This window comes from Lycorma delicatula, chromosome 12 (assembly GCF_047948215.1).
Source record: "Lycorma delicatula isolate Av1 chromosome 12, ASM4794821v1, whole genome shotgun sequence".
In the NCBI taxonomy this organism is placed as follows: Eukaryota; Metazoa; Arthropoda; class Insecta; order Hemiptera; family Fulgoridae; genus Lycorma; species Lycorma delicatula.
In genome coordinates, this window is record NC_134466.1 from 74,129,199 (window position 1) to 74,156,631 (window position 27,433).

The window sequence follows — 27,433 nt, forward strand, 5'->3', positions numbered from 1 at the left end:
CGACTAGCACTAGATAGGGAATCTTGGAGAGCTGCATCAAACCAGTCAAATGACTGAAGACAAAAAAAAAAGTGAAGGGCGTCTTATAGTCAAGTACAAGAAGTAGAAAGTTAATAACAAGTATCTGATCCATTACTACAGAAATTAATTCACCAAGTACCAATAAGTTCAACAGCTTATTGCGCTCTTAAGAGTTCTAATATAAAGGTTCCAACAGTAGGTTTACACAAATACAACAGTGCTGCTCTAACTTACAAGATTAAATATAGAAACAAATTTGTACTATCGCTAAGTTTTCAGCAGCCATGAATTAACTGCCGTGAGTTCAATATTCCATCAAGGTAAAATTCTTTCATACAATTTAATCTTAAGACTGGTAAAATAAATTTCAAACCACCAGTAGCTTTTTCGTGTTAATTAATGAATGTTTTAAGGATTCTAGAAAATATTAAAAGCATGAAATAAGCAATAATCTGAAGTCCCTTGTAAAAAGTTTTCATTACATCACATTGATGGGCTAAGTGATTTCTAGAGCCGGTTTTATTTTTCATTGTTTAGAGTGTAATAAATAGAATAGCATTATTACTATAACTTAAACAAACTTACCCTGCTAGCTAACAGACAGTTATATTATTCTGTATACTAGCACTTCCGTCCAAATGTTGTCCTCCTCCTGATCTGTCACACACTTCTTCCATTATAGCATATTTTTCCTTTGGAATAACATAACATTTTAAATGACTGTCAACATCTTTTAAACGTTATGTTTCAGTGCTACAGTAATTTCAAACTAAAACATAGTTTTTCAACTGAAATGAATTTAAAACTATTTTTCACTAAGTCATTCACTAACCACTGCCTTCAATAAAACAAAAATAACATCTTTCAGTAGGTTAAGAGATTTATATATACAGTGTATAAATGGATCGCTTCATGATTTTCTTCTGAATTTCAAATTTTAATTTTTTTCAACAAGCTTTGTAAATGTCAAACCAATAAATTAAACTAAACTTAAAATATATGTGATTAAATGCTGAATTTAATCTATCTAATTGCATGTTCAAAATCAAAATTTGTGTACATCTTTAATACCCTTCAGCTTTCTTATGTAGTTAGTAGTGACAATAAAAGCATTTCCATGTTATTAAATTTCCATTTTTAAACTTTCTTCAAAGAAAATGTATATATTTAATATAACGATATGAGAATAATGCAGAAAATAAAATTTGAGTTCTAGTAGTTTTTAAATGGAAAAAAGGTTTGCTCCCAAGGAACTAATAGGCAAATAAGGCAAATGTACGACTGTAAAATTATAAATAAACGAATTATGAGAAACTGAACCCTTTTTTCAATGAAAGAATATCAAATATTCATGATGAAGATCATGCTAGACTAACCTCTCTTTGTCACTAAAAAATTGAAGTTTACGTAAAAAAAAAAAAAAAAACAGTAGTAAAGTTTCTAAAAATACAAGATTCACTATTGATTGATTATGCAACTTATTTCTAAGTCTCTCCTTAATGAAATTCTCAAAGTATATTTTAAATACAAAAAAAAAAAACTGATATAAGACACGTTATTAAACTGTAAGATAAATAGAGTACGCGAGTGAGTAATCTTGATACTTCTTGATCTATATAGATTAGGGTGATTAATTTCTTAGCAATATTGTTACTGATGATGATGGATCTGTCACAAAACTTCTGAAATCAGTATCACCCATATCTCCTGTAGAATTTAAAAAGGTCAAGCAAGCTAGCTCTAAGCACAGGAAACATGCAGACAAGTTTCTCTGAGACCGACAACATCTCTTATTTATTGATGTCTTGCCTATTAGAAAACAATAAATTTGCAGGCTTAAACTGAAATTTTGAATTACTTTGTCAAACAAAACAAATGACACGGCACGTTCTCACGCCACGTATTTTAGTTTGATATTTGTCTGCTGGAATAATTAACAGGAATAACTAGGGTGCTGTTTAAAAGAATTTGCCTTGGAAGTGATCCTGATTTGGCTCTGATGATTTTAATTGTTTTCAACTGACAGTTATTTTAAGTCATCTTGAGTTTAAAAAGGTTGTCTTGAGTGGCTGACAAAACTAGAGCAGTTTTGATATGATACAATTTAAAAACTAATGTTAAAATTTTATTAGTGTTTGTTTACAAATCAGAAGGTAATAACATTTTAATGTTAGTACTAAATAAATATTAAAAAAAAAAATTTATTAAGTAATAAGAAAAAGTGATTGGATGTGTTTGTGTCGACTGAATGTGTATGAAACATAAAAATGGAGGAGGTTAAATAAGATTAAAAGGACAGTTCTTGTCTTCTGACAAGAAATGAAATGGTGAGAATGAATCAAAAAGAAGCCTAATTGGAATAATTCAGAATATGCCTACTGGCAGGGACATATGAAGAACTATTGATTAAAACAGTACTAGAAAACTCCAAAGAAGCTGCACAAGAGATACCAGTCAAGAGTAGAAATTACAAGTGATGCAAAAAAAATGGGAGTTATGAGGGATTTAAAAGGTTGGCAGGGAATAGGGGAGGAGAGAGATGGATGTGGTGGCAGAGGAACTGCTTCAGAACAGATAACCGTACATGATGATGATAGCCAAATGTTTACTTTCTAGATGACCCTCAAAAATGTATAAATATTGCAGTGGTTAAAAACAACAGATAACAGAAATAATTAAATTAAAAAAAAATATCATAATTTAGAATAAAAGTTAATAAAAAAAATATTATGACAAAATAATAATCTACTATTGTGAACGGTTGAGAGTTTCATCCAGACAAAATTTTCAGGCATTAGTAGAGAAATGTATAAAGTTAAATAACTTTTTATTAACGAAACTAATGTTTTATCTTAATAAATCAATTAACAAAAAAACAATTACAAAAAATATATATATATATAACTTTACATGTGAAACAAGCTTAATTACGACTCCAAATATCTAAAGTATGCTTCCAGTTCTCTTATTTTTAAAAAAATCACCCCTTGCTCAATGGTGTTACAGATGTCAACTTCAAGTCCACTGATAATCAGCCTAATTTATTTTACAAAAACCCCAATAATATTGTACAGAAGACATTGAAAGAAATAAAGACTAAAAAACAAACATTTGGCACAAAGTATGAACTAAATGGCGCATATACATATATATTAGATAGCCATGACCATTAAAAATCACTGTAACAGTAAAATAAATTTACAAAAGAAAAAGTTTACACAATCATTAAGTTTACAACATGGTTATATGACATGGTTAATTTAAAGCAATGCTTTAAATTTACTTTTAAAAAGAGAACTTGATCAATATTCTTAAAATCTTATCGGCAGTTTTTCACAAAATTTTGGCAAAAATGTAAAATTTTTCAATAAAATAATGGGTTTAATTTATAATTTACTATACACTAATTTTTATTTTCACGGCTATAGATTTATTGCTGCAATATAGCAGCTATAAATCAAAATCAAAGGGATAGTGTAGTGAACAGTCTAAAGCTCAATGTCAGGTTTTCTGTGAATGTCGATGTTTCACAACCTTTGAATCTAAAAAAACCCTTAAATTTTAAACCCTTAGAAATTTTTGGAAGATATATATGAATGTATGTGTTGACCTGAATCTGACAATTATCTCCTGACTGGTTCAACTTAAATTCTTTGAAAATAGCAAAAAAAATTTCTATATGAAGGGCAATCAATACTAGAAAAAATTAAAAAAGGGAAGGGAAGTTTTCACAATTTTGAATTTTTGATTGTTTGTGTAGTGAGTGGTCTTAGAAGATTGAGGTTTAGCACAATGAAAGTAAGTTATTTACAATGACAAAATTTTAATCAAATTTTTTGGTGGGGAATATTCAACATTAATTCTAAACAATATCTTGAATAAAAAAATCTGACCCAAATATTTGAAATTTTGCTGTATATATATATATATATATATATACACACACACACACACATATACATTTAAATTCTATTAAATAAACCACCAAGTATGGAATATAGAGATACGACATATCTTACTGTAATTCTTCATTAACAATTTCTGCGGGATCCCGCATCCTCAGTCATGATTGAAGTAATTCCATTATTGCAAAATAAAAATACTAAAATAATGAAAATCGCATATTAATTTAAACGAGAGGTGTTCTTTGTTGTACGTCTTATATGAATGTTTCTTCCTTTAAAAAATGTGAGATGGTTTATCAAATTGAAATTTTGTTTGTGTTTATATATGTAATATTTTTTAATTTATTTAATTTTATGTAATTATTAATTTCTAATGTTTTTAAAATTTTGAATGTTTATTGTTTATTAGATAGATAGTCTCCCATATTAGATACATATTATTTATTATTTTTATAATTTCTATAATGTTAAAGAAATCTTGTTTTAAAGGATCTATTTGTTTTACCTATATAAATACCATCACAGTCATTACATTTAGTTTTATAAATCTCACACAGATTGTTCGTTGTTTTATGCGATTATTAGGTTTGTATATTGGATTTCTCTGTTGTAGATTTCAGTAATGTTTTCAATGATATTAAATGTATATTTTTTCTTTTTTTTTGTCTTATTATGTATTGGTTGTAAGGTAGTTAGTTATTTTTTATTGTATTTTGATAGTTGTTTTTTTATAAATATTATTAATTAAAATAGTATCATATCCATTTTCAAATGCTACATGTTTTATGATGTTTATTTCATTATTTAACTTTTCTTTGTTATTATGTGTGTATTTCCTTTCTCTAATAATCATATTTGTATATATGTTAATTTTATGAGAACAAGGGTAATTCGATTTTTTATGAATTGTTGTGTTATTAGATAGATTTTCTATATACTAATGTTCCAATTTGAATGTCTTAAATATGTCTTATCTAAATATTCTATACTAAGTAGTAGGTTATTCCATTTTAATTCAACAAATGATCACTATTTTTGATTTTGATGATATTTGATAACTACCCACCGTGTAGTGGCCAAAAAATATTTTTTTATATTTAAAAAAAAATTTTTCTTGAGTAACAAATTATTTTCTAACTTGCCAACAGGTAAAAACGGCCATTTTCAGCACTTTTTCCATGAGCTGTAGAATTCTTAATTTACAACATACAGAAGGTCAAAAGGAACATTTTGGAAAGAGTAAAGATGGAACTTCATCTTAGTGTACTCCAAATTAATTTTGTTACATAACAAAATCTTGTAATGTTTATTGAAGTTACGTTTACAAATTGTTGTTTTTTTTAATTTTTGGCCCAAAATAAATAATGAAGGGATTAGGGTAACTTAAGCCTGTTTTTTACCTTTTAACTCTTCTGTACCAGTAGTACTTATAAAAAATTGCACTGTTACAGTGTTTTTCATTAAAAAAAAAAATAGTCGCCAATCATACGATTTTGAAAATGTTGCATTTCTGGGGCCCAAAACCCACATGTAGGACAGGTGGCAAAAATCTGAAATGTTTACAGCAGTAACTACTTTTCATACTTTAAAACCATATAAAATTTTTTTGTTACTCAAAGGGGTTGATGAGTAATGAAGCCAACAAAACCATTAAAAACACAGTTCCTTCTAACCACATACAACATATCCAAAAATACTGATGATATGTATTTTTTTCAGATTATAAAAATTACAACTAAACTCATTAGAACGAATAAATTGATAATTAATAAATAGTCAATTACAAAATGATGGAAGTTATGAATAAATCTTGTACTTTTTGATAACAAACTTAACATAACTTAGTGCTCCTGCCATTTTTTTATTGAGTAGGACTGATAAGTCCTCTTTCATCTTTGGTGTAATGTTGTGTCCTCTTTCAGTAGTTGACAGAAAAAGCTCTGAAGGCATGAGAATCTTTAAAATATGTTCCAATTGAACCGATGTTTAATTTTTTTTTTTGGGAGGGGCGAAAAACGCCTGCGTGTTATCATCGCCTGGAATTTTTTTATTCTTTAATCTCTTGAATATTTTCATTAGAGCACAAAATAAATGTCAGATTTTTAATATTGTTTTTGCAATAATTCTACATTTCAGAAGGTGTAACAATTTGATTGTTGACTGTCCTTTGAAGGCTTACTTTAGGCACAGTCCTCTTTACATTTTATTTTGGGCCCAAAATTTGAAAAAAAAAAAACAATATGTAAACGTAACTTCAGTAAAACATTACTGCTTGTTTCATTTCCCTCTGTTTGCCATTTTGTATTTTTACAATAAAAACATACACCTCATAAATATAAACTGAGATATTTTAATGAAATTTTGATATATATGTACCTAAACATCTTCTACAAAATAAATAAGTTCAAAAATATTACTTTTTAAAATTACAAAATAGCAAATTTAAATTTTTAAATAATTCCATAAATATCAGTTACAATGAGTAATTTTTTATTACATAAATTGTTAAGCCTTTTATTGTGAACAAAATGACAGCTCATTTATTCAAATTGAAAAATACAGCTGAGATACAATTTAAATCTAAAAAGGAATGCAGAGAACATGCATGAAAAAAGAGGCATAAAATTGTCAGATTCGTAATTTTCAGTTTGCACCCAGGCAGACAGGTTCAAATTACCAGTTTTCTTTTAATATCATTAAACAAATTCTATATTAACATGCAAGATTTAATTAAAATAAAGAGTTCAACTTACAAGAGGCCTCATCACTCAGTATTTTATACTAAATGCATCATATCTTTCTTAAAATGCATATATTGGTGTGAGATGGGTAAAATAATGCGGAAAATGTTGATACGACTGGAGTTGCGGTGGGGAGGTCTGCAAATCCACTTTTTTGTATTTAAGTATTGCCAGTCTGTTTCTAGCATTGGCTTTTGAACAAGGTTGCATCATAATCGTGTGCTGCTGTTTGTCAAAATGTGGTTGACTGCTGAATGTATTCGTGATGAAAACTTATTTAGAGATGAAATCTCATGTTTTGTCGGCGAAAGTTCACGGAGAAATTTGAAAAGGAAACACCAGTGAAATGTGGTATTCAGAAGTTAGTTAAAAAATTTTTTGTGAAACATGTTTGGTGTTAGACCAGACATGCTCGACAAAGATCAGTTTTAACAATGGAGGTCAAACAGAACATTAAAGGGGCATTTACAAGATCTCCTTGTAAATATCTACAGACTAAGCCGGGAAAGGAACGTTTCATTAGGTTATATATCACACACTGCAGCAAGAAGAATCTTGAAATGTTATCTGTACTGAATGCAGGTTTTCCATGAGCTAACTAATGCTGATCATGCTAAAAGAGTTTACTATTGTCAATGGATATCAAGAACTTAATTAGAGATAACTCTGGCATTTTAGATCAAGTGTTTTTCACAGATGAAGCGTAGTCTCGCCTTGGTGGGTATGTTAATAGTTAGAACTACCAGACGTGGGATACTGAAAAACCATTTATACTACAAAAAATCAGCGTATGGTGTGCAGTTTCAAGGGGATGAATAATAGGACACTTGTTTTTTTAAAAAAAAAAAACTGTGGATGCTGCCATCCACCAAGAAATTATCCAACAGTTCATAGCCTTACTGCAAGAAGTTGGGCATGACTGCTGGTTGCAATATGACAGCATTATTTGCCACATTACTTGTTCTACTCTAAAGATGATATAGGATTTTCTTCAGTGGAAGAATCATTTCTAAAAGATTGTGGCCACCAAGATCCCCGATTTGACTAGTCCAGACTTCTACCTATGGGGTTACTTAAAAGAAATTGTGTTTTTAGGAGCAATCCATATATCCTGCAGGGATTGAAGACAAATATTATTGATGCCATCCAGGAAATAGTCAACAGGAAACAGTCCATCCAGGAAATAGAAGTGGAAGATCAACTGCGGCGTTTATAATTTTACATGTTCTGATATCTTTTATTGAATCTTCATCCAACTCAACCCATGTGCACAAAATGTGGATGCAGTCTTCTCAGTAATAATTTGATAACATTCCATCAGTGTTTTATTCAATTTTACTAAAGATTTTAAAATGAAATGTCACTCAACTTAAAGCATTGTTCCAGCACACATAACCGCATTAAATGATGACTCACAATCAATTGAACCACTGAGTGATGATGTTTGTCATACAGGTTCAGATATGTTCAAGGTCTCTGTCAAAGGGATCACAATCAATTCTCACTACTCTCCCAAGAAGTAGAAAGAGTCTCATTATTTAGCAGACGCACATCATATATATTAGTACAATAAAGGTCGGTTATCTTTTTTAATATTGTGTTTCATTTGTTTTTCCTTCAATCAGTTTACTAACAGCTTAATGAAACTGTAATGCCCATGTTAAAAGTAGGGCTCGATCGGTAACCCATAAGTTACATAACAAATCTGCAGCTATTATGATCATCTGTAATGTTGGCATCAGTATACGCTTTAGAAAAGAATGGTTCTCCATTGTGTGTGAAAATGTAAATATCAACCTTCTGGACATTGGATTATGTGAACTTTAAAATGGTTTTGGTTTAATTATTAAAATAACATAAATACAAAGTTTAATTTTAATGATAATTTCAAATTAGTTTTATTACCCAAATATTAACAAATTATGAAATGTAAAATATACTGAGAAGGCAAAAAAAATTTGTAACCATTAATTTAATTCTTTCTGAAAATTAAATGGATATTCATCAAACCCACATATGTGTAAAGTCAAAAATTTAGAAATACTGCCATTAAATGTTTAAAAAAAATTGTGGTAAATTAAAAAATCTAGACCAAACAGGATTTCTAAGGATTGATAATGAGGATGAAAATGTAATCTATCTTTACATTAAAAGAGGACGAAATGAGAAGATGATTTGGGTAAATTTATTATATAATTTATAGATATAGGATTAGAGTTAGTTATAAAATAGCGTTTGAAACTGAATAAACCATCTAACTGGTATATAAATATAAAAAAAAAAATGCTGAAATGTATCGGTTAATAGGGTGTTAAAACTAGCAGATTCTAGTTGTTAACTTTGTTTAGGTTACAAACACATTAAATTAAATACTATAATCACAAAAGTCATAACTCACTGCAGTCGCAACAAGAATTGGCGATTGGCCAGAGCGGAATCGTTTTAATGCATCTTCCCGTTCTTTTTGACTGCGATCACCATGAATTGATGTGACTGGATATCCTTCCCGATCAAGGAAATCTTCTAGAGAATCTGCTCCTTTTTTTGTCTCCACGAAAACCAAAGTTAAAGACTCATTAGCTAAAAATTATTGAACATGAATAACTTTATTAATAATCTACTACACAATGCATATAATAAATATTGAGATTATTTGTATAACATTTCCAATGTAAATATAGCAAGAGAAAATTATAATGATGGAAGACTTTTAAACTGAGGCTAAGCGAGTAGTGAGCAATATAAATTAAAGTACTTCATAAACTTTACACAATTTATCTTTTTATCACACACCTAATCTTTTATGCCTCTGTACAATAGTTAAGCACATTTTTATTTATTTAATACACTATAGTTAAGTCAAAAATTGATATACACAGCTTACCTTTAGATTAAATAATTAGATTACAATTGATTTCTAAAGAAGGAAAAACATTACTACATATTCAAATTTTAAAAAGTATAAAAAAAGCTGTTATTGATTAAAGTTTTATAAATTCTTTTTGTGATTTATTAAGTTCCATAAAATAAGAAATATACAATACTAAATAATTTTAATGAAAATATAAATGATATTAAAGAAAGAATACCTTTAATTAGCAAAGAGGGGCTAAAAAAAATCTAGTATGAAAAATAATATTATAAAAAATACTGATATAAGGTATATAACGTACAATGGAATATATTGTTAATGATTTTTAGTAAAATTATACAGTACTGTAGTTAAAAAAAAAGTTGTCTAAAATTTTTACAAAATGCAGATACCTATAATTTAAGTAGAAAACAAGGAAGACTACCTGTAATGCAGAAAGGAGTAAGATAAAATATAACGTTCAATTTATAATCTCTATATGAAAGAAGAAGCAAGAAATAAAAAATGAAATTTGAAAATAAGGGTAATAGCTTTTTTTTTTTTTTGTCTTCAGTCATTTGACTGGTTTGATGCAGCTCTCCAAGATTCCCTATCTAGTGCTAGTCATTTCATTTCAGTATACCCTCTACATCCTACATCCCTAACAATTTGTTTTACATACTCCAAACGTGACCTGCCTACACAATTTTTCCCTTCTACCTGTCCTTCCAATATTAAAGCGACTATTCCAGGATGCCTTAGTATGTGGCCTATAAGTCTGTCTCTTCTTTTAACTATATTTTTCCAAATGCTTCTTTCGTCATCTATTTGTCGCAATACCTCTTCATTTGTCACTTTATCCACCCGTCTGATTTTTAACATTCTCCTATAGCACCGCATTTCAAAAGCTTCTAATCTTTTCTTCTCAGATACTCTGATTGACCAAGTTTCACTTCCATATAAAGCGACACTCCAAACATACACTTTCAAAAATCTTTTCCAAACATTTAAATTAATTTTTGATGTAAACAAATTATATTTCTTACTGAAGGCTCGTTTAGCTTGTGCTATTCAGCATTTTATATCGCTCCTGCTTCGTCCATCTTTAGTAATTTTACTTCCCAAATAACAAAATTCTTCTACCTCCATAATCTTTTCTCCTTCTATTTTCACATTCAGCGGTCCATCTTTGTTATTTCTACTACATTTCATTACTTTTGTTTTGTTCTTGTTTATTTTCATGCGATAGTTCTTGCGTAGGACTTCATCTATGCCGTTCATTGTTTCTTCTAAATCCTTTTTACTCTCGGCTAGAATTACTATATCATCAGCAAATCGTAGCATCTTTATCTTTTCACCTTGTACTGTTACTCCGAATCTAAATTGTTCTTTAACATCATTAACTGCTAGTTCCATGTAAAGATTAAAAAGTAACTGAGATAGGGAACATCCTTGTCGGACTCCCTTTCTTATTAGGGCTTCTTTCTTATGTTCTTCAATTGTTATTGTTGCTGTTTGGTTCCTGTACATGTTAGCAATTGTTCTTCTATCTCTGTATTTGAACCCTAATTTTTTTAAAATGCTGAACATTTTATTCCAGTCTACGTTATCGAAAGCCTTTTCTAGGTCTATAAACGCCAAGTATGTTGGTTTGTTTTTCTTTAATCTTCCTTCTACTATTAATCTGAGGCCTAAAATTACTTCCCTTGTCCCTATACTTTTCCTGAAACCAAATTGGTCTTCTCCTAACACTTCTTCCACTCTCCTCTCAATTCTTCTGTATAAAATTATAGTTAAGATTTTTGATGCATGACTAGTTAAACTAATTGTTCTGTATTCTTCACATTTATCTGCCCCTGCTTTCTTTGGTATCATAACTATAACACTAATAGTTTAAGAAGTTATAATGTTAACATATATAATAATCTTTTCCAAAGCAAGACAAGTAAAAAGTAATGTTTCATTAATAGACAAACAATTCAATTTTAAATAAAAGATATAAAAGCTATTTAAAGGCGACAGAAAGGAGGATAATCCAAAGTTAATAACAAGAAAAGAATAATGTATAACAGAAGGAGCAGGATTTTTTTTACCCAAAATGGATCTTGCCAGGATTGTAAGACAGATGTTTTGAGAATTTAGGGCTGGTACGAATAGAAAATACTGAAAAAAAATTACCAAAAGTGAAAGTTCACTGTTTTTCATGTTCAACTTATTGGTCATTTTCTCACAGAAAGAATAGAGATAGGTAAATAAACCACTGGACCAATCATTTACCTTGAGAAAATATGATTAATGGCTTTTTGTTTTATCCTTCTAGAACCAATAATTTTTTAGTCATGATTTTTTCCGTAAACTCTTACAATCACAAAAATTGGTTGTGTGCACCATAACAAAAATGGTCGTCACAGATAAACTGCATAAACAAAAAATGAAAAAAATAGTTTTAAGGTCCTGAAGCAAGCAGGTAAGTTTCAATTTTTTTTTTTTAATTGGTCCAGCAACTAAAGTATGTTTTTTTGGGACACTTCAAATGGATTGACCCATTTATGATTTCCCTCATTTTGGCTATTTCCTAATTCCGAACCTTAAAAAGTACCTGAAAGGAAGGAGCTCTTACATAAATGGGGACCGGAGCTGTATTTCAATTACCAAATACAAAAATAATTTTTTTTGGAAGGATTACAGAAACTTGAGAAAAAATGGAACCTACCAAGCGTGGAACTTTACTAACAAGCAGAACAGCAGGCACCTTTAACTACTGTAGCTCATTCCTCTTTCAATAAGGCTGAAAACATTTCAGCTGCTACTAGCATTTTAACGTGGTTTGCTCCTATCAAGTCATGTTGAAATCTAATTCAGACATTAAAACGCATAATACCTTGTAAACAGCATGAAACTCTGTAATCCAAGTACTGTACAATGCTGGATATAGAACCGACAACCAAATATAATGTATTATAAAATTTAACTAAACAGAATGGGCTGATTACCTGGCACATCTTCATCTCTATGGAATGCAGCATTCAATAGATCTAATAAAAAAGATCGTTTGTCATTTTCTTCTGCCCATATTACTTTCTGTGTTATATTCTCTGAAGTCGATCCGACACGTCCGATCGCTAAAAATATATAATTATCCAAAAAATCACGTGCAAGCATCTAGAAAAAGAAAAAAAATCAATGTTTCATTTTTACTTATTTTAAGTACAACAATAAACACAATACCCACGTGCAGGTAGATAAATAAAGGGTGGAGCAGAAAAAAGCCTTTTTTGTTTTAAATTGCTAGTACTCAGCAGCGACTGGGGTTATTGACCTTCAGTGATTTATGGCAGACAGCTCAGACTACACGGTTTCAGCCGCTATGGGGTGCAGAACATAGTGTGTTTGCTGTCAAGCAGTTTTTCTAAAAACAATGATTCTGCGGTCACAGTTCAACATCTTTACCATTAAAATTTTTATGTTGAACGTCGAGGTACAGTTCCAGATCGAAACACCATACTTCGACGGGTTGAAGTGTTTAAAAAACTGGATCTGTGATGACAAAAAACCACCTGGCCTTCCCCTGTTCAGTCTGAAATCCGGAAAACATAGAGAGAATGAGAAGGACAGTTCTTGCTAGTCTGAAATGATCCGCTAGGCGACAGGCTGAAGTGCTGGGTATGTCATGTCGTTTGTTTCATCGCACCTTACACGGCGATCTCAAATTTCAGTGATACAAAATAATCATCGTCCAGCAGATAACTGAAAAGGGATTTTGTGGCATAATGAACCCATTCTTACAGAAGATGCGAACGCCCTAATAATGACAAGTGATGAAGCCCATTTCCACCTGGATGGCTACATTAATGTAAGAACTGTCAGTACTGGGCGTCAGGAAACCCGCATGAAAAACACCAAAGACCTCTCCACAGCTGAAAAGTAACAGTATGGTGCAGTGTCTCCAAGACAGGGCTTATTGGTTCTTACATTTTTGAAGAAGGGGGAACCGCAGTTACAGAGACATCAGCGTGCTACATCCACATGTTAAAACAACTTCCTGCGTCCAGGAACTGAAAAGGCATCGAATGAACACGAGAGAAATGTAGTTCCAACAGGAAGGTGCCACAGCTCGCACGGCGAGAGCATCGATTGAAGCGGTTTACCAAATGTTTTCTGGACATGTAATTTCATAATTCGGCAATGTTTCTTGGTCCCCCTGCTCTCCAAATCTATAGATCTGTTACTTCTTTTTGTGGGGCTACCTGAAATCAAGAGCGTACATGAACAAGCCATACATAATCGCAGACCTAACAATTTTCATTCATCAAGAAATTCAAGCTGCATCAAATGAAATGTTGGATATTATTATTTAATGTAAAACTTTTTTTTCTATAATTAAAACTACCGAAGTTATTCAGTAGTGAAAAATACGCGTTTCCTCTGCTCCACCCTTTACATTTTACCTACGTAATTGTATAAGATTTTATAAAATTATAATTACAATATAGTAAAAATATAGAAATTCATATTTCATAATCAACATATATATATATTACTGAAAGATGTGAATGGCCAAATGCCTTTGTCAGTTTCATGTGTCAACTGCTAAAAATGTTGAGAAGGTCATAAGAAAAATTAAATGATTAAGGTGCAAGAATTCCCCATGTCAGGAGATTCTAAGTTTCTTGGTTAGATTTTGACAGGAGATGAAATGCGGATAAATCACAATAAATGTCATTCAAAGCAGTGTTAATACTAAAATTCACTGTTAAAAAATGCAAAATGTCAAGATAAAAATAAGATCATGGCATTCATTTGCTGGAATAGGAAGAGGCTGTTTTTCATTGATTTTTAACCTCAACCAGATAAATGTAAACGCACTTAAATGAAAAACTTTTATTGGAAAATACAAAATAAACATGGAATTTTGATAAAAGAAATATAGCTATTACAGTATAACAACATCTATACAAATATTGCTTCAGTCTGATGCAAAAAGGGCAGGATAGAAAAAATGTATGGCAATTGTTATATCATTCAGTCAAAAATATTGAATAATAATAATAAGTCTGGCCTGAACCGAGTACACAAACCAATTAGTGATGCAAATACAAACTGTACTTCTCTTTCTAATCAGTGATATTATGCTTGTAGGATTTCTAAATCCAGTACTAACAACATCAAGACTGCTTAGAACATAGTAAAAGATTTTTTTTTCTGTGTCTGATGGAGGAGATGAAATTATTCAATTTACTTTTGTCTGATCAATCTCTTTATTAGAACTAATTGTGTAAACCGGTTGAAAATGAATGTTATTTCTCTAAACTACAAAAACTAAATAAAATGATAGTTTCATTTTAACCAGTCACAATTTCAGACATTTAAAAATGATTAATAATTTTAATTTAATTTCATCTGAGGTTTCTGACGACAATCATATACCACTGTTTCAATTACATTACTATGTGCTGGATGTATAGCAGAACCTAATATTTTATTAATCACTACATTAAAATAGATATATTGCCAAACTTCTGTGAATACAGAGTGTTAAAAATATTTCAGTATTTAACAGTTTTGCCAACAGAATTTAGTAATCGACGTTCTATAACACCATTCCTCTAAAAATGTTTGAAGGTTCAACAAAGTATCAACATAGTCTATTTTTAAAAAGTAATAAATCTTTAATAATATCTAACAATAAACAGGTCATGGAGAGCTTCTGGCTTATTTTTTGACTGGTTAGGACCTTTGACTATGTAAACCATTCTCTCCTGCTAGCAGGCTTGGGCTTTATGGTGTTGTTGTGTGCTTGGATGGCTAAAAACTTGTACTAAAAATAGAAAACACACAACTGTAGTCGGTTCTCTTGATTTTTCAAATACCTTTGACATCATCAACGGGATACCAGAGAATCAATTTTAGAAACCGTTCTCTTCCTTGCAAACAGTAACAGTTTCTTAAGTCAAAATTCATTAATTTTGTTGACAACAGGCGATGTCTTTAAAAGGACTAGCAGTGCTTGAGATTTTTTAGTAGCATCATAATGATGATGATAGACTATCTATGACAGACATAGATGATGATAGCATCATAATGATTCTCAAAGACCCACAAGTTATTCACGTGAAATGCAAATATCCTGATAAATGGAACTGTCCCATCGGTATAGAAAACAATCCAAAATATCATCAGAATAACTATTCTGATGATATTTTGGATTGTTTTACAAGGTATGCAGTTCAAAATAACTGCATACCTTGTAGTATTTTTAACTGCTAATATTTGTATTTTGCAACACCGATGTTTTTCTGTCGCATCAACTTTTACAAGAACTTTTGTCCTTTTGGGGACTATGTTGCACAGCAGCTAAGATGTCTTGCAATTTTTTCACAGAGTTCTGATAGTCTATAGATTCGCTCGTAGTACTTTACTGATCTTGCCTCCCTAAATTCTCAATTATTGCTATTATACTATTTAGTCAATTAGTAACTAGTGTGTCTGGAAATCTAGCAGAAAACTGGTATTTCTGCTGTCTGAATGTACCCACTACAGTTGCTGAATATTTATTCAATGAGAAATATTTGCTGTTTTGAAGTTAACATCATACTGAGTGCACACAGAAAGAGAAAATCCTGAGTGCTTATTGACAAACACACAATCTCACCTTCTCACCTCAAGGTTACAAGTCTGACTGGCTTACATAAGCTAACCACACACAACGTAGAATTACTAACTTTTGCAGTAACCATTACTCACATCAAATGAAATACAATCACTCAACATATAATTGTGTTTATGTAGGTACATGATTACTTTTTGAAAGCACTGTATAATCAAATTTCATTGTGTATTTACTAAATTTTATGTGTTTTGAATATTTTATTGTACATCATGTTAAATTAACCTTTCTGCAATGAAATGCAGCGCTTTCATGAATGTAAAAGCCTATGTGACATCATAATAAATTATACAAGAAAATTAATACCTGTATATCTTTAGGAAAAGTTGCAGAAAACATCAATGTTTGACGTTCACCGGTTCTAGGCATGGATTCATTTTCAACAATTCTTCGAATTTGAGGTTCAAAGCCCATATCAAGCATTCTGTCAGCTTCATCAAGTATAAGAAAACGGCAATTATCAAGACCGATTTTTCCACGATCCAACATATCAACCAAACGTCCTGGAGTAGCGACTAATAGATGGCAACCCCGATCTAAGTCTCGCATCTGATCACCAACAGGCGCTCCCCCATAACTATGCATGAAAGAAAAAATATAAGATAATACATTCAATAAATATATTAAAACATTTATACAAGTGACAGTCAGTAATTAAAGTGACAAATTGATACAGAAAAACTGTGTATTTTTACAAAATGAGACTTTTACTACTTCTCAACATAATCCCTACCAATATTAATCACTTGTCCCAACATGAACTAGTTTTTTGTACCTGATGCAAAGAAGTCTTTGTTTTGTTTGAGCCACTTTACCACAAATTCTTTCACCTTATCGTTGTTGCTGAACCTTTTCCTAATGCCTCCTTGAGCAGACCAAACAAATGAAAATGGAAGTAAGCCAAATCCGGACGGTAGAGAGAATGTGGTAGTATCTCCCAATCCATTTTTTCAATGGTTTCTTGGGCCAACTGGGTGGTGTGAGGGTAAACACTGTCATGTAACAATATCACGCCATTTCTTTGAGATCTGCGGTGTTTTTCTCTCATTGCTGGCTTTACTTTTTTTCATCAGGATGTCTGAGTAATAGACACCGTTTACTGTACACAGATTTTCCAAATAATCACAAAAGACTACACCTTGGGCATCCCAAAAGACAGTCGACATGACTTGCATTCTGAATTTCTTTTGGATAGGTGAGCTGGTATGCTTCCATTCCATGCTTTGTGTTTTGGATTCTGGTTCAAAATGGTGAATCCAAGTTTCATTACACGTTAAAATTTTGTTTAGAAAAGGGTCACCTTCCCTTTTATAGCATTCTTTCAAGTCTGCACACACTTTGAGTCTTGTTTCCTTGTGTCGTTGCGTTAACTCTTTCAGGACCCACCTTGCACTTGTTTTGCTGTACTTGAGCTTATTACCGATAACATTATGAACTGTGCCAACAGTTACTGCAATTGTTTTTTCTATACGTTCAACTGTAATACATCAGTTTTCATGAATAATGTCGTCAATGCGGGTTTCTAGTGAAGGAGTTGACACTTCAACGGACCGGCCAGAACGATGCTCATCATGTCAGGTTCAACCGTTTTTTAACTTTTCTACCCACTTATAATCTGCAGTTCATACAACTTTCACCGTACTGTAAAATCATTCGAGAAAAGTTTTTAGCCGATTTTTCACCTTCAGAAACCAAAAAATAGATCACTGAATGTTGTTCAATTAATGTGAAAACTTCAAGCGGACATGCCATCATTAAATGCAATATTAAGGTTATAAAGAAAACAATTTTTATCTTTCAGGTATTCTCAGCTCATCCCAGTGATGCCAATCTAAAGTCATGAAAATATAAAACTCTCCTACAAACTGTTTCATTTCTGCATCAATTTGTCTCTTTAATTATTGAATGCCCCCCCTGTATATTATATGTTGGGAAAGAATAGTTAATAAGTAATAAGTGGGTAGGGGTCTTGAAAAGTTAATATTTCTCTTATAAGCTGAAAAACACACAAAATAGGTTGTATTATGAAATAAGACAATTAAACGATGCTTTATCGGGAGAACAAATTGGCTCCTCAAAGAACAGACACTGTACTAGACACAGATCAATTTTTTCAGAAACCAAAGACAATCATTTCCTCATACACTTCCAGGTTGGGAAACAAAAACCAAAAAGCCCTACAATAGGATCTACAGTCTAAAAGTTAATTCTGGAAAGGTTTCCAAGAGCTATGAATACATGTTCTTAATATTTTTATTTAAAAAAGTCTTCCTAGAAATATTACAAAAAAATTATAAAACTACTAATTATTAGTTTGTAAGTTTATTACAGAGTATTTTATATGTATTACTTTTTTTTTAAATACATTAAATTAAAAACAATATTTTAATTATGGGCAATGATTACTATTTTTTATGATGATTTAAGAGCTCTTACAAATTAATCCCAACAATGGCTCAATTAATATAAATTTCAAAATGAATGTTAAAAGAAACTTTTGGGTGGAGCTCTGTTTCTTTAAAGTGAAGACAGCATCAAAGCAAATCTAAATTATGTTCCAGCAAAAAGTACAATATCTAGGTCAAGTCAAACACTTTTATATATAGGTTTTATATATATAAGGTGTGGCTATTAAATAACAGCACTAATGCTACTAAAGAAGAACTGCGCATGCGCCAAATTTGTACTACCGACAGCTGTGTAGCATGAAGCCTTCTCTTTCCGATGCCACTCCAGTTTCTCTAGACATATCAGTCTGGCCGTGGCCTTCGTTTGGATAACATCTGTTTGACCAGAAAAATGATAATTGTTTTATTAGAGTGAAGAATTGTTGTGAAATTTCAGATGAAACTTGAAAAAACCACTACTGAAACTTACTTTTATAAAAAAAAAGGTATACGGCAACAAATGTGTATCACGTGCGTGGGTTGGTTTTTGAGTGGTTTTAAGAGTTTCCAAGATGGCCGAGAAGACAATGAAGATGATGTTTGCCCGGATCGCGTTACCACATCAAAAACAGAAAAAATATTGAAAAAACCGGTAATCTGATCCAATCTGACCATCAGTTAACTATTTGTGGGATTGCTGAAACTATAGGAATTGACAAAGAATGCGTAAGGCAAATTTTACACAATTTTAACATGCAAAGTGCAAAAATGGTGTCTAAAATTCTCACAATCAAACAAAAAGAATCTCATGAAAATGTTTGTTCTGACACTATGAATGCCACTGAAAATGACCCAAACTTCTTCAAGACTGTTAACATGTGATAAATCTTGGTTTTTCACTTATGATCCAGAAACTAAGCGTCAATCCATGCATTGGAAGCCACGAGCAAATCAAAATTCAAAGCGATGATGATTGTTTTTTTTATATTCATGGGATTGTATACCTTCACTGGGTTCCTGAAGGTCAAACTATTAATCAACCTTTAGGTCCTTGCTCAACTACATGAAAAAATAATAAAAAAACAACCCGAATTGTGGAAGAACAAATCATGGGTTCTTCATCAGGGCAATACACCGGCTCACACTGCATCGTCTGTCAAGACGTTTCCATGTTAGACCATCCGCCTTACTTGCTTGACCTGGCACCATGTGAATTTTATTCATTCCCTAACGTCAAATCTGCAATAAAAGGAACAAGATTTCAGATCGTTGAAGCTGTGAAAGAAAAAATGGCATGCGTCATGAAAGAGCATACAGAAGAAGACTTCTAACACTGTTTCGAACAATAGAAAATTTGCATGGAGTGTTGTAGGGATAGAGGAGGGGTGTATATTGAAGAGGACAATATGTATAAATTTAAAATATTTTACAACAACATTAGTTACATTATTTAATAGCCATACCTCGTATATATATTTTATTCAACTTAATACATGATTACCATCAAAATAAGAAAACTACCTGCCCCTTTGTTAATGCAGCATCTCCCTCACTCCCACTAAAGATGAAGTCAATTACCTCCCGTTATGTTAGCTAATTTTCAGAAACATTAGAAGACTAAACATGTAATTACTATTTTTCTTAGCATTTAACAAGTAAAAAAAAAAAAAAACATCAAAATAAATTGTGAGAAATTTGTAGTACGATCCATTTTTAAATGGAATAGTTTACCTTGAACAAATTTATAGGAAAATAAATCTTCCTTATATATTTCCTGTATGGTGATGAGGCTATGGATCAAGTGCATCATGTTCAATGAAGGAAAATGATGGAATGTTAATAACGAAGATTGAACTGGATAAACCTCTCTTCTGACTGAAGAAAAAGTACGACAAAGAAATTCATAAAGATGATTCCTACTGATGGATATCAATCTCTCTTCTTCAAATTTCAAAATCTCTCCCACTGAAAATCTTGCATCGGTTGCTGAATACAAACAAATGTGTGTTGAATAAGTTCCTGCAGTACCATCAGAAGAAAACAAGAAAAGATGTAATGGAAAACAACCAAGAAAGAAAATTGAAATTTTGTAGTTCAATTGAATTTAAATTTGCCAAAAAATTAATGAAAGTAAGGACCAATCTCTCAAAAAATCCTTCAAAAACTATGAAGCCAAGCAAACTTTGAGGTAACAGCAAGTAATTAGAGAGTACTTTTTGGAACCAAACTGGCCTTTGACACATGTTTTCATATCAACTGGATCAGCAATGATCTTATAACCTCGCTCTAAAATGGTTTACCTAGTGCAATCAAAAAACAAATGATGTGGGCCATTGTCCAACCACTTTTTTTTTTAAAGATAATGCTCACCCACATTTAGCTGCAATGGTGTACAAAAGTTTGGCTAGAAAATATTCAAGTTCTCTTTATACAACACCTATTATCTGACCCCATGATTTTTATTTCTTTAACTAAAGGAATGTTTAAGTAGCAGTCATTTTCAATTCTGATTTGTAGTTTAGTGGTTACGAAATTAGCAACAGGTTTCTAAATGATGTATAGAGAAACTATTGACACAATATAACAAGTATTAATATATAAGTGGTAACTAGTTAGTAAATAAAGTTTTGTTGCAAATAAATAAATTTTACTTATCGTTTTAAAATCATTGTAACTAGAAAAAAATCAAGCAATATTAGTTTTTAATATAGATTCCAAAATGCTTCTATCTATAAATAATGGAAATTAGTCACAGATATGTATAAAATATAATTATACTTACACGACACAAGGTCGAAGACGAGAACGATACACAAATTTCCTCGATTCTAAATGTATTTGTGTGGCCAATTCACGAGTTGGTGCCAACACAAGACCCAATGGAAATTGTTTTCGTCTTCCATAAATCTGAGAAAAGAAAGAAAGAGAAATTTTTTAAACTCATCTACCTGGCTTTCTTTTAATTTATATAATACCTTAACAAAACATATATTCTGTAATTATGTTCTATTGCTACTTCTGTAGGCCAATAAACTGTAGCTGATTCTACAGTTTTTGGCACCACTTCAGCTTTTTCTATTCGGTTTTTTACTCGTCTCCTTAACACATTTATAGCATTTACAACTGGATTAAACTCTGGTTGATGCTTTTTTAAAAGCTCCTTTATTAGGTACAAAAGCATTATGGACCTACTTAGCTTATCACGGGCATATTTAAATTTTACTGAGTCACAGATAAACTCAAAAGATCATATAATGTTGAAATACTTGTTGGGATTTCCAGCAGTCTTATAAATGTCGCCGACAACTCTACGGATAAATCTCTTAATACCAGTTTATGGCTTCCAATACAGCTTTTGGTGAAAAGTGATATTGCGCTTCCATGCCTTCAGGCATAGTTCACGGTTTGAGTTTTTATCGCTAAATTTATCACAGTATATGATCTTTTGTATCTTTTATAACTCTTCAACATTTCTAAGCAAGAATAGTTCTGTAAATGATCAGTCTTTGTTGCTGTGAATCTATCTTTAATGTAAATTTTTTTAATAAAACTTTTCTATTAAAATTTCTTCTTAAATGATATGTAGAGAATATGAATTCAACAACCCAAAAGCAATAATAAAAAAGATACTGAAATTTGGGGTTTTTAATTCGACCAAAACTCAGTTCCCAAAGAAGTATAGGTAAGATGGTACCTAGGTACCTTCAAACATTAACCGTCTGGCTGGGTTTGATCATCTCATCTAATAATCCTTTGATAAGAAGACTGTCTATCTCAACCCTCACACCCTTTGTCACCAGTAGCATCAGTGGATTTAGCAACTAGAACGCTGAAGTGGTGCCAAGAAAAACCTAAAAACCACAGCTTATAATACTAGTATTAAGCACTAATACTAGTCATTACTAGGGTAATGAATGCACTAGGATAATGAATCAGGCCAATGAGACATGTCGGCACAAGTTTTCCAATTAATGAAAAAAGTAATAATAATCAAATGACTAACAATATCAGAAAAAACTTGGATGGAATAGTCAGCAGGTGGATAACCTAAAACATTTATTCGATTATTTCATTACTTTATAATAATCTTCAGCCCAAGGGGTAGTTTGATACACACTAACATTAGTTCATATATAAAGGAGTAGGCAGTGTTATAGAAATGTAATTATAAAATATTAAGGAATAAATAAAATACAACTAATTACTATAGACATTAAATTTGACAAAAATCTAACAGACATTAAATTAAGTAAATAAATCATTTTAACATACTCTAGCATTAGGGTTAGTGTTAAATCCCTGAGGTCCACGTTGATACATTTGATTAAGTATTGGTACAAGAAATGCTGCAGTTTTACCAGACCCGGTCTGAGCACATGCCATTACATCACGACGTGACATAATAATTGGAATAGCATACTTCTGTACTGGAGTCGGTTTATCATAACGAGCCAAATTAATATTATTCATTATGATTTCTGTCATCTCGATATCCTCAAACTGAAAAAAAAATTAAAAAAATAAATACAGAAGAAAATAATACACACACAGTAAAAACACAATTTTATACATACATTAATCCTCTGACCAAAATGTGATTGTATATTTATGATTTCATATTTTACAAAGTATGCTTGCAGTTACTAAACTGGAATGTGATGACAATTTGTTTTCAGCAATGTCCAAAATAAATACGAACATGAAATACATAAAGCTGTTGTCTGTGTTGCTATCTGTAATATTAAAGTTTCTTTATATGCGATTAATTAATTTCTTTAATTTTTCTTAAATGGCAATATGATTTTCAACCAGATATGTGTTTTAAGAATGGCCGATCTTGTAAATTTGCCTTCATTGGTAAAAGAAAATATCAAAAAATTAAATTTCTTAATTAATTTTTTTAGTAATTGATTTAGCTACATCTAGTTCCGCCTTTTTATTGTATTAAGGCATACGTCCAGAAGCTTGTGAATACTTTTATATATATAAATATATTACCATTAATAAATGTTATTTTAATAATGTAGATAAGTAAGTAGATGTTGAAGATGAGTGATCTAGCACTGAAAATGTTAACTATGACACTGATATTAGAGAAACCGATCATATTGACTGTATAATCACCTGATTTTCAAAGTGAAGAGTTCTAAGGTATGAGTTCTTGTAAATGCAGTTACTTTTATATGGCTTTAAATGCTAGACTGTGGATACTGGTGTTCTTTGGTGGTTGAGTTTCAATTAACCACACGTCTCAGGAGCAGTTGACCTGAAAGGGTCTTCTTCGAAGAAGACCAGAAGACCATAGGGGCAAACATTGGGCATTTCCCAAATCTCAACATACCATTAGCATCACTTCACCAATTGACAAACAGCTTTTTCTGGCAAGTGAACTCAAATATTTTCATTCCATGTTCTGATATTTGGATTCCAACACAAAACTAGGAATCTAAGTTTCATCATACATTATTACGCAATCTAAAGATGCATTAGCTTCCACTAAAAACAGTTGTTTAAATTGCATACAAATTTGAATCCAGGTGTCTTTGTGATTTTGAATAAACTGTCTTAGATAATGTTTTGCAGTAATTTAGTTTGTCAGAGTAATTTAGTTTTTGACAGAGCCAAAAACTGCATTTTAAATTTCAACAATTTCCTAAATTTTTACAAGTCTGTCCTTGCAAATAACATCATTAAAACAATTTTTTAACCATCAATCAAAATTTTTACTGGCCTTTCAATACAATAAAAATTGGTGATACTAGTTCTCCCCAGTTTAAATGTTCAATCCATTTACAAAGATTTTTCAATGTTAACACACTTTTTAAAAATTTGTGACTGAATTTTGGCCTTTAGACCTTTAAAAAAAAATCTTTTCACAGCATTCTGTTCTTCCCTCGTCTACATTTCAGTTGAAAACAATTAAACATTAAAACAAATTTTAAAATAAACAAAAGAGGTTATAACGGAATTTTTTTTTGAACAGCTGATATTGTTTAATTAGGGGTACAAACTTGAACATCAGACATTTCAGTTTATTCAATTAAATAGTTTTTTCCCCAATCTGTTTCTTTAATTACTGAACCACCTTCTTACAACTCAGGCCAGTGATCACAAAAGATTGTCACAGACCTTCTGTTACAGGAAAAGTCTTCAAAAGAAAGCATATCACAAAACGTGGAACCAATATCTATTCTGTTCAATGTTATCCTAACCTCATCGATTAAAAACTAGAATTTCTATAAGCTAAACTTGACATTATCAAATTAATGCATACAAATAATGAATAACTACAGTGTATTATATGAAACTACTACAGTAATCTGGTATGTCATTATAACATATCAAAAATTTATTACAAAAAAGATAATTTCTGATACATCATTTTTTTATTATTATCTTTAATGACGTAAAAAAATTGTATCATATAGTATAGCATTGTATCACTTTAGTCAGTCCATTATCAAAGTCTCTTTGATGGGACTGTTTGGACCTTGCAGTCCTTCTAAAACTTTTTCATATATTCCAATCTTTGTGCCCTTTCTAGTGTTGAAAATCTTCATGTTGTGAGTTTTTTCTTGTGTAACAAGTATTTTTGTTCTTAATTTTCTTGTTTAACTTTATCTTATCTGTGATGTCTTCTGGTGTAAGGCCAATTTCCTTCAGATCCCCTTTTATGTCTCTGATGAATTTGGATCCTGTCTTTCTGTTTTTTGAGTCGATATTGTACTGTACTAGCTGTTTCAGAAGTCTTGAATCTTGCATCCTCATGATATAACCAAAGAATCCTAGTCTTCTCTTACGCATGGTATCAGTAATAGGTTCTAACTCTTTGTACACGACTTTGTCAGACACAATCCACCACTGCCCGTCTTTTTCTGGTACTTTTTATTGATGCAGGTTCTTTCAAAAAAACCTGATTTTTTTGGAGTCTGTCTGACTTTGTCATTCAGTTGGATAAGTGTTTCAGGTGCATAAGAGGCTTTTGGTTTTATAACAGTGTTGTGTTTAATGATAGGCATTTTTTATAATAAGTACCAGGCTAATACTTAACTTTAGCTACTTTCTTTCTTCTTATTTGGAGCAATGTTTTTTTGTTTACTTTATTATTTTTCTGGGGTATTTAAAATGGCTTACTATTTTGATTTTATTATCGTTTATGTTTACTTCTTTTAATTGTGTTGGTTTTTAGGGCATAATTTCTGTCTTTTTGAATGATATTTTGAGGCCAGTTTTATTTGCAATGCTTTGAAGTTCTAATATCTGTGATTTAGCTTCGTCGATGTTGTCGGCTAGCAGTGCCAAGTCTTCAGTGAAACGAATACAATTTGTGACAGCCCACCGTATCCAAATGCTATCTTCTCTGAACTCTGGTGTTGCTTGGTTCAGTCAGTGGAGTATTCCTTAAAAGACCTTTCATGGTTGCCTGTCAAAAAGTCACCTGTGGTGGGTTTAGGTCCCAGTTACAACTACATAACTGCATTCCACATGTCTTCCAGAAGTTGTAAACAACTTACTTAGAAAAATATTCTATCTAGTCTTAAATTTTCAAATCCAGAATCACAAGCCACAAATGAATTATCAGCTCAGATGACAATCAATCAGCAAAATAAGACAATTTGCCACCTTGTTGTGCGCTGAATTGTTCAACTCTGTCAAATCACTCATACTATTTTAGTTTGATTTTAATGCGATATAATTTCAAGAAAAATGGTTTTGTCAAGCAGTAACCTTAATCATGATGAATAGAAGAAAATCAACATGACTAAGTTATGTTTAGATAAATGAGATATATCACTGTCATGCATTATGTAGAAACTAGTGTTTAACCTCAAATTCTTTTCTGAATGGGATGAAATTTTGGAGGTATTTCTATTTTTTTGTTTATTCAAATTGCTGACATAAGTCAACTCTTTATCTTCTAATTTTTCCATAATATCTATAGAAGAAAACCAACTATCCCCTTATATTTTAATTAGAACTGAAAAGAGGTTTATAAACCTTATTGTAGCTTGAACTGGTTTCAAAAATAATTTTTCTCTTGACAATCCTATTCTTCATCAGTATCCCTTCTATCATAAACATAAGCAATGTCTTGGTGCATGAATCTGAGAAACTCATTAATTTCAATCCATATTTATCCAATTTTTTGGGCACACATCGAGTCAATGAATAAATCCTTTACAATTATTAATAAAAATCTCAAATACTTCAGCAAATGCTGCTGTTAAGTTTCTAGTTTTTCTTTTAGATATTATTTCCGAATTATCAAAATGTAGAGTGAGAGTAGGATTAAAAAATTGTTATGTGACATAATAAGTCTAAATAATTTGTCTTCCACTCCCACTTGTGACTAAAGTAGAAATAGCAGTTTTAAAAATTGTTGAGTACAGCAAATCCTACTAGAACCTATAAGTTCAGTCACATGTAAATCATTTAGTTCTGGTCTGTTTTTGTTTTAGTAGAGATTTCTAATTGATGATATTTTCAATTCAATTGCCATTCTATTATATTCAAAATATCTTCAGAAAAACCTTATTTTGAACACCTACTTTGTTGTATTAGTAGCTAAATTCTGATCGCCAATATGTACTAAATTAAGGACAGCTGTTCTCATATTTCTTCAAGATTGTTTTTGAAAATCAGGTTCAACTGGGTTCAAAATGAGTATAATTCTAACATAATAAAATACATATATAAATAAAGAGCAGGTAATCCCAAAACTTTTATCAGCAACAAAACAATGAGGTCAGGTCAATTTGACACCGCACACACAAAACAAACAAGAACTGTACAACAGGTTGACACAATAAGTGAAAACACTGAATCATGAGAAGGCACCAAATTCCCCAAACTGGTCTGAG

The 27,433-nt window shown here is 31.2% G+C and overlaps 1 protein-coding gene across 1 annotated transcript in view; it reads right to left on the reverse strand.

Moving 5' to 3' along the window:
- Window positions 1–27,433, reverse strand: part of bel (ATP-dependent RNA helicase bel) — a 76,379-nt gene that overhangs the window by 19,844 nt on the left and 29,102 nt on the right. Inside the window, exons 6-10 of the mRNA XM_075380267.1 lie at window positions 22,845–23,072; window positions 21,355–21,479; window positions 16,492–16,762; window positions 12,512–12,680; window positions 9,066–9,247 (exon numbers count right to left, since the gene is read on the reverse strand). Coding sequence (XP_075236382.1) covers window positions 9,066–9,247; window positions 12,512–12,680; window positions 16,492–16,762; window positions 21,355–21,479; window positions 22,845–23,072 — 975 coding nt within the window. The remainder of the gene's footprint in view (window positions 1–9,065; window positions 9,248–12,511; window positions 12,681–16,491; window positions 16,763–21,354; window positions 21,480–22,844; window positions 23,073–27,433) is intronic.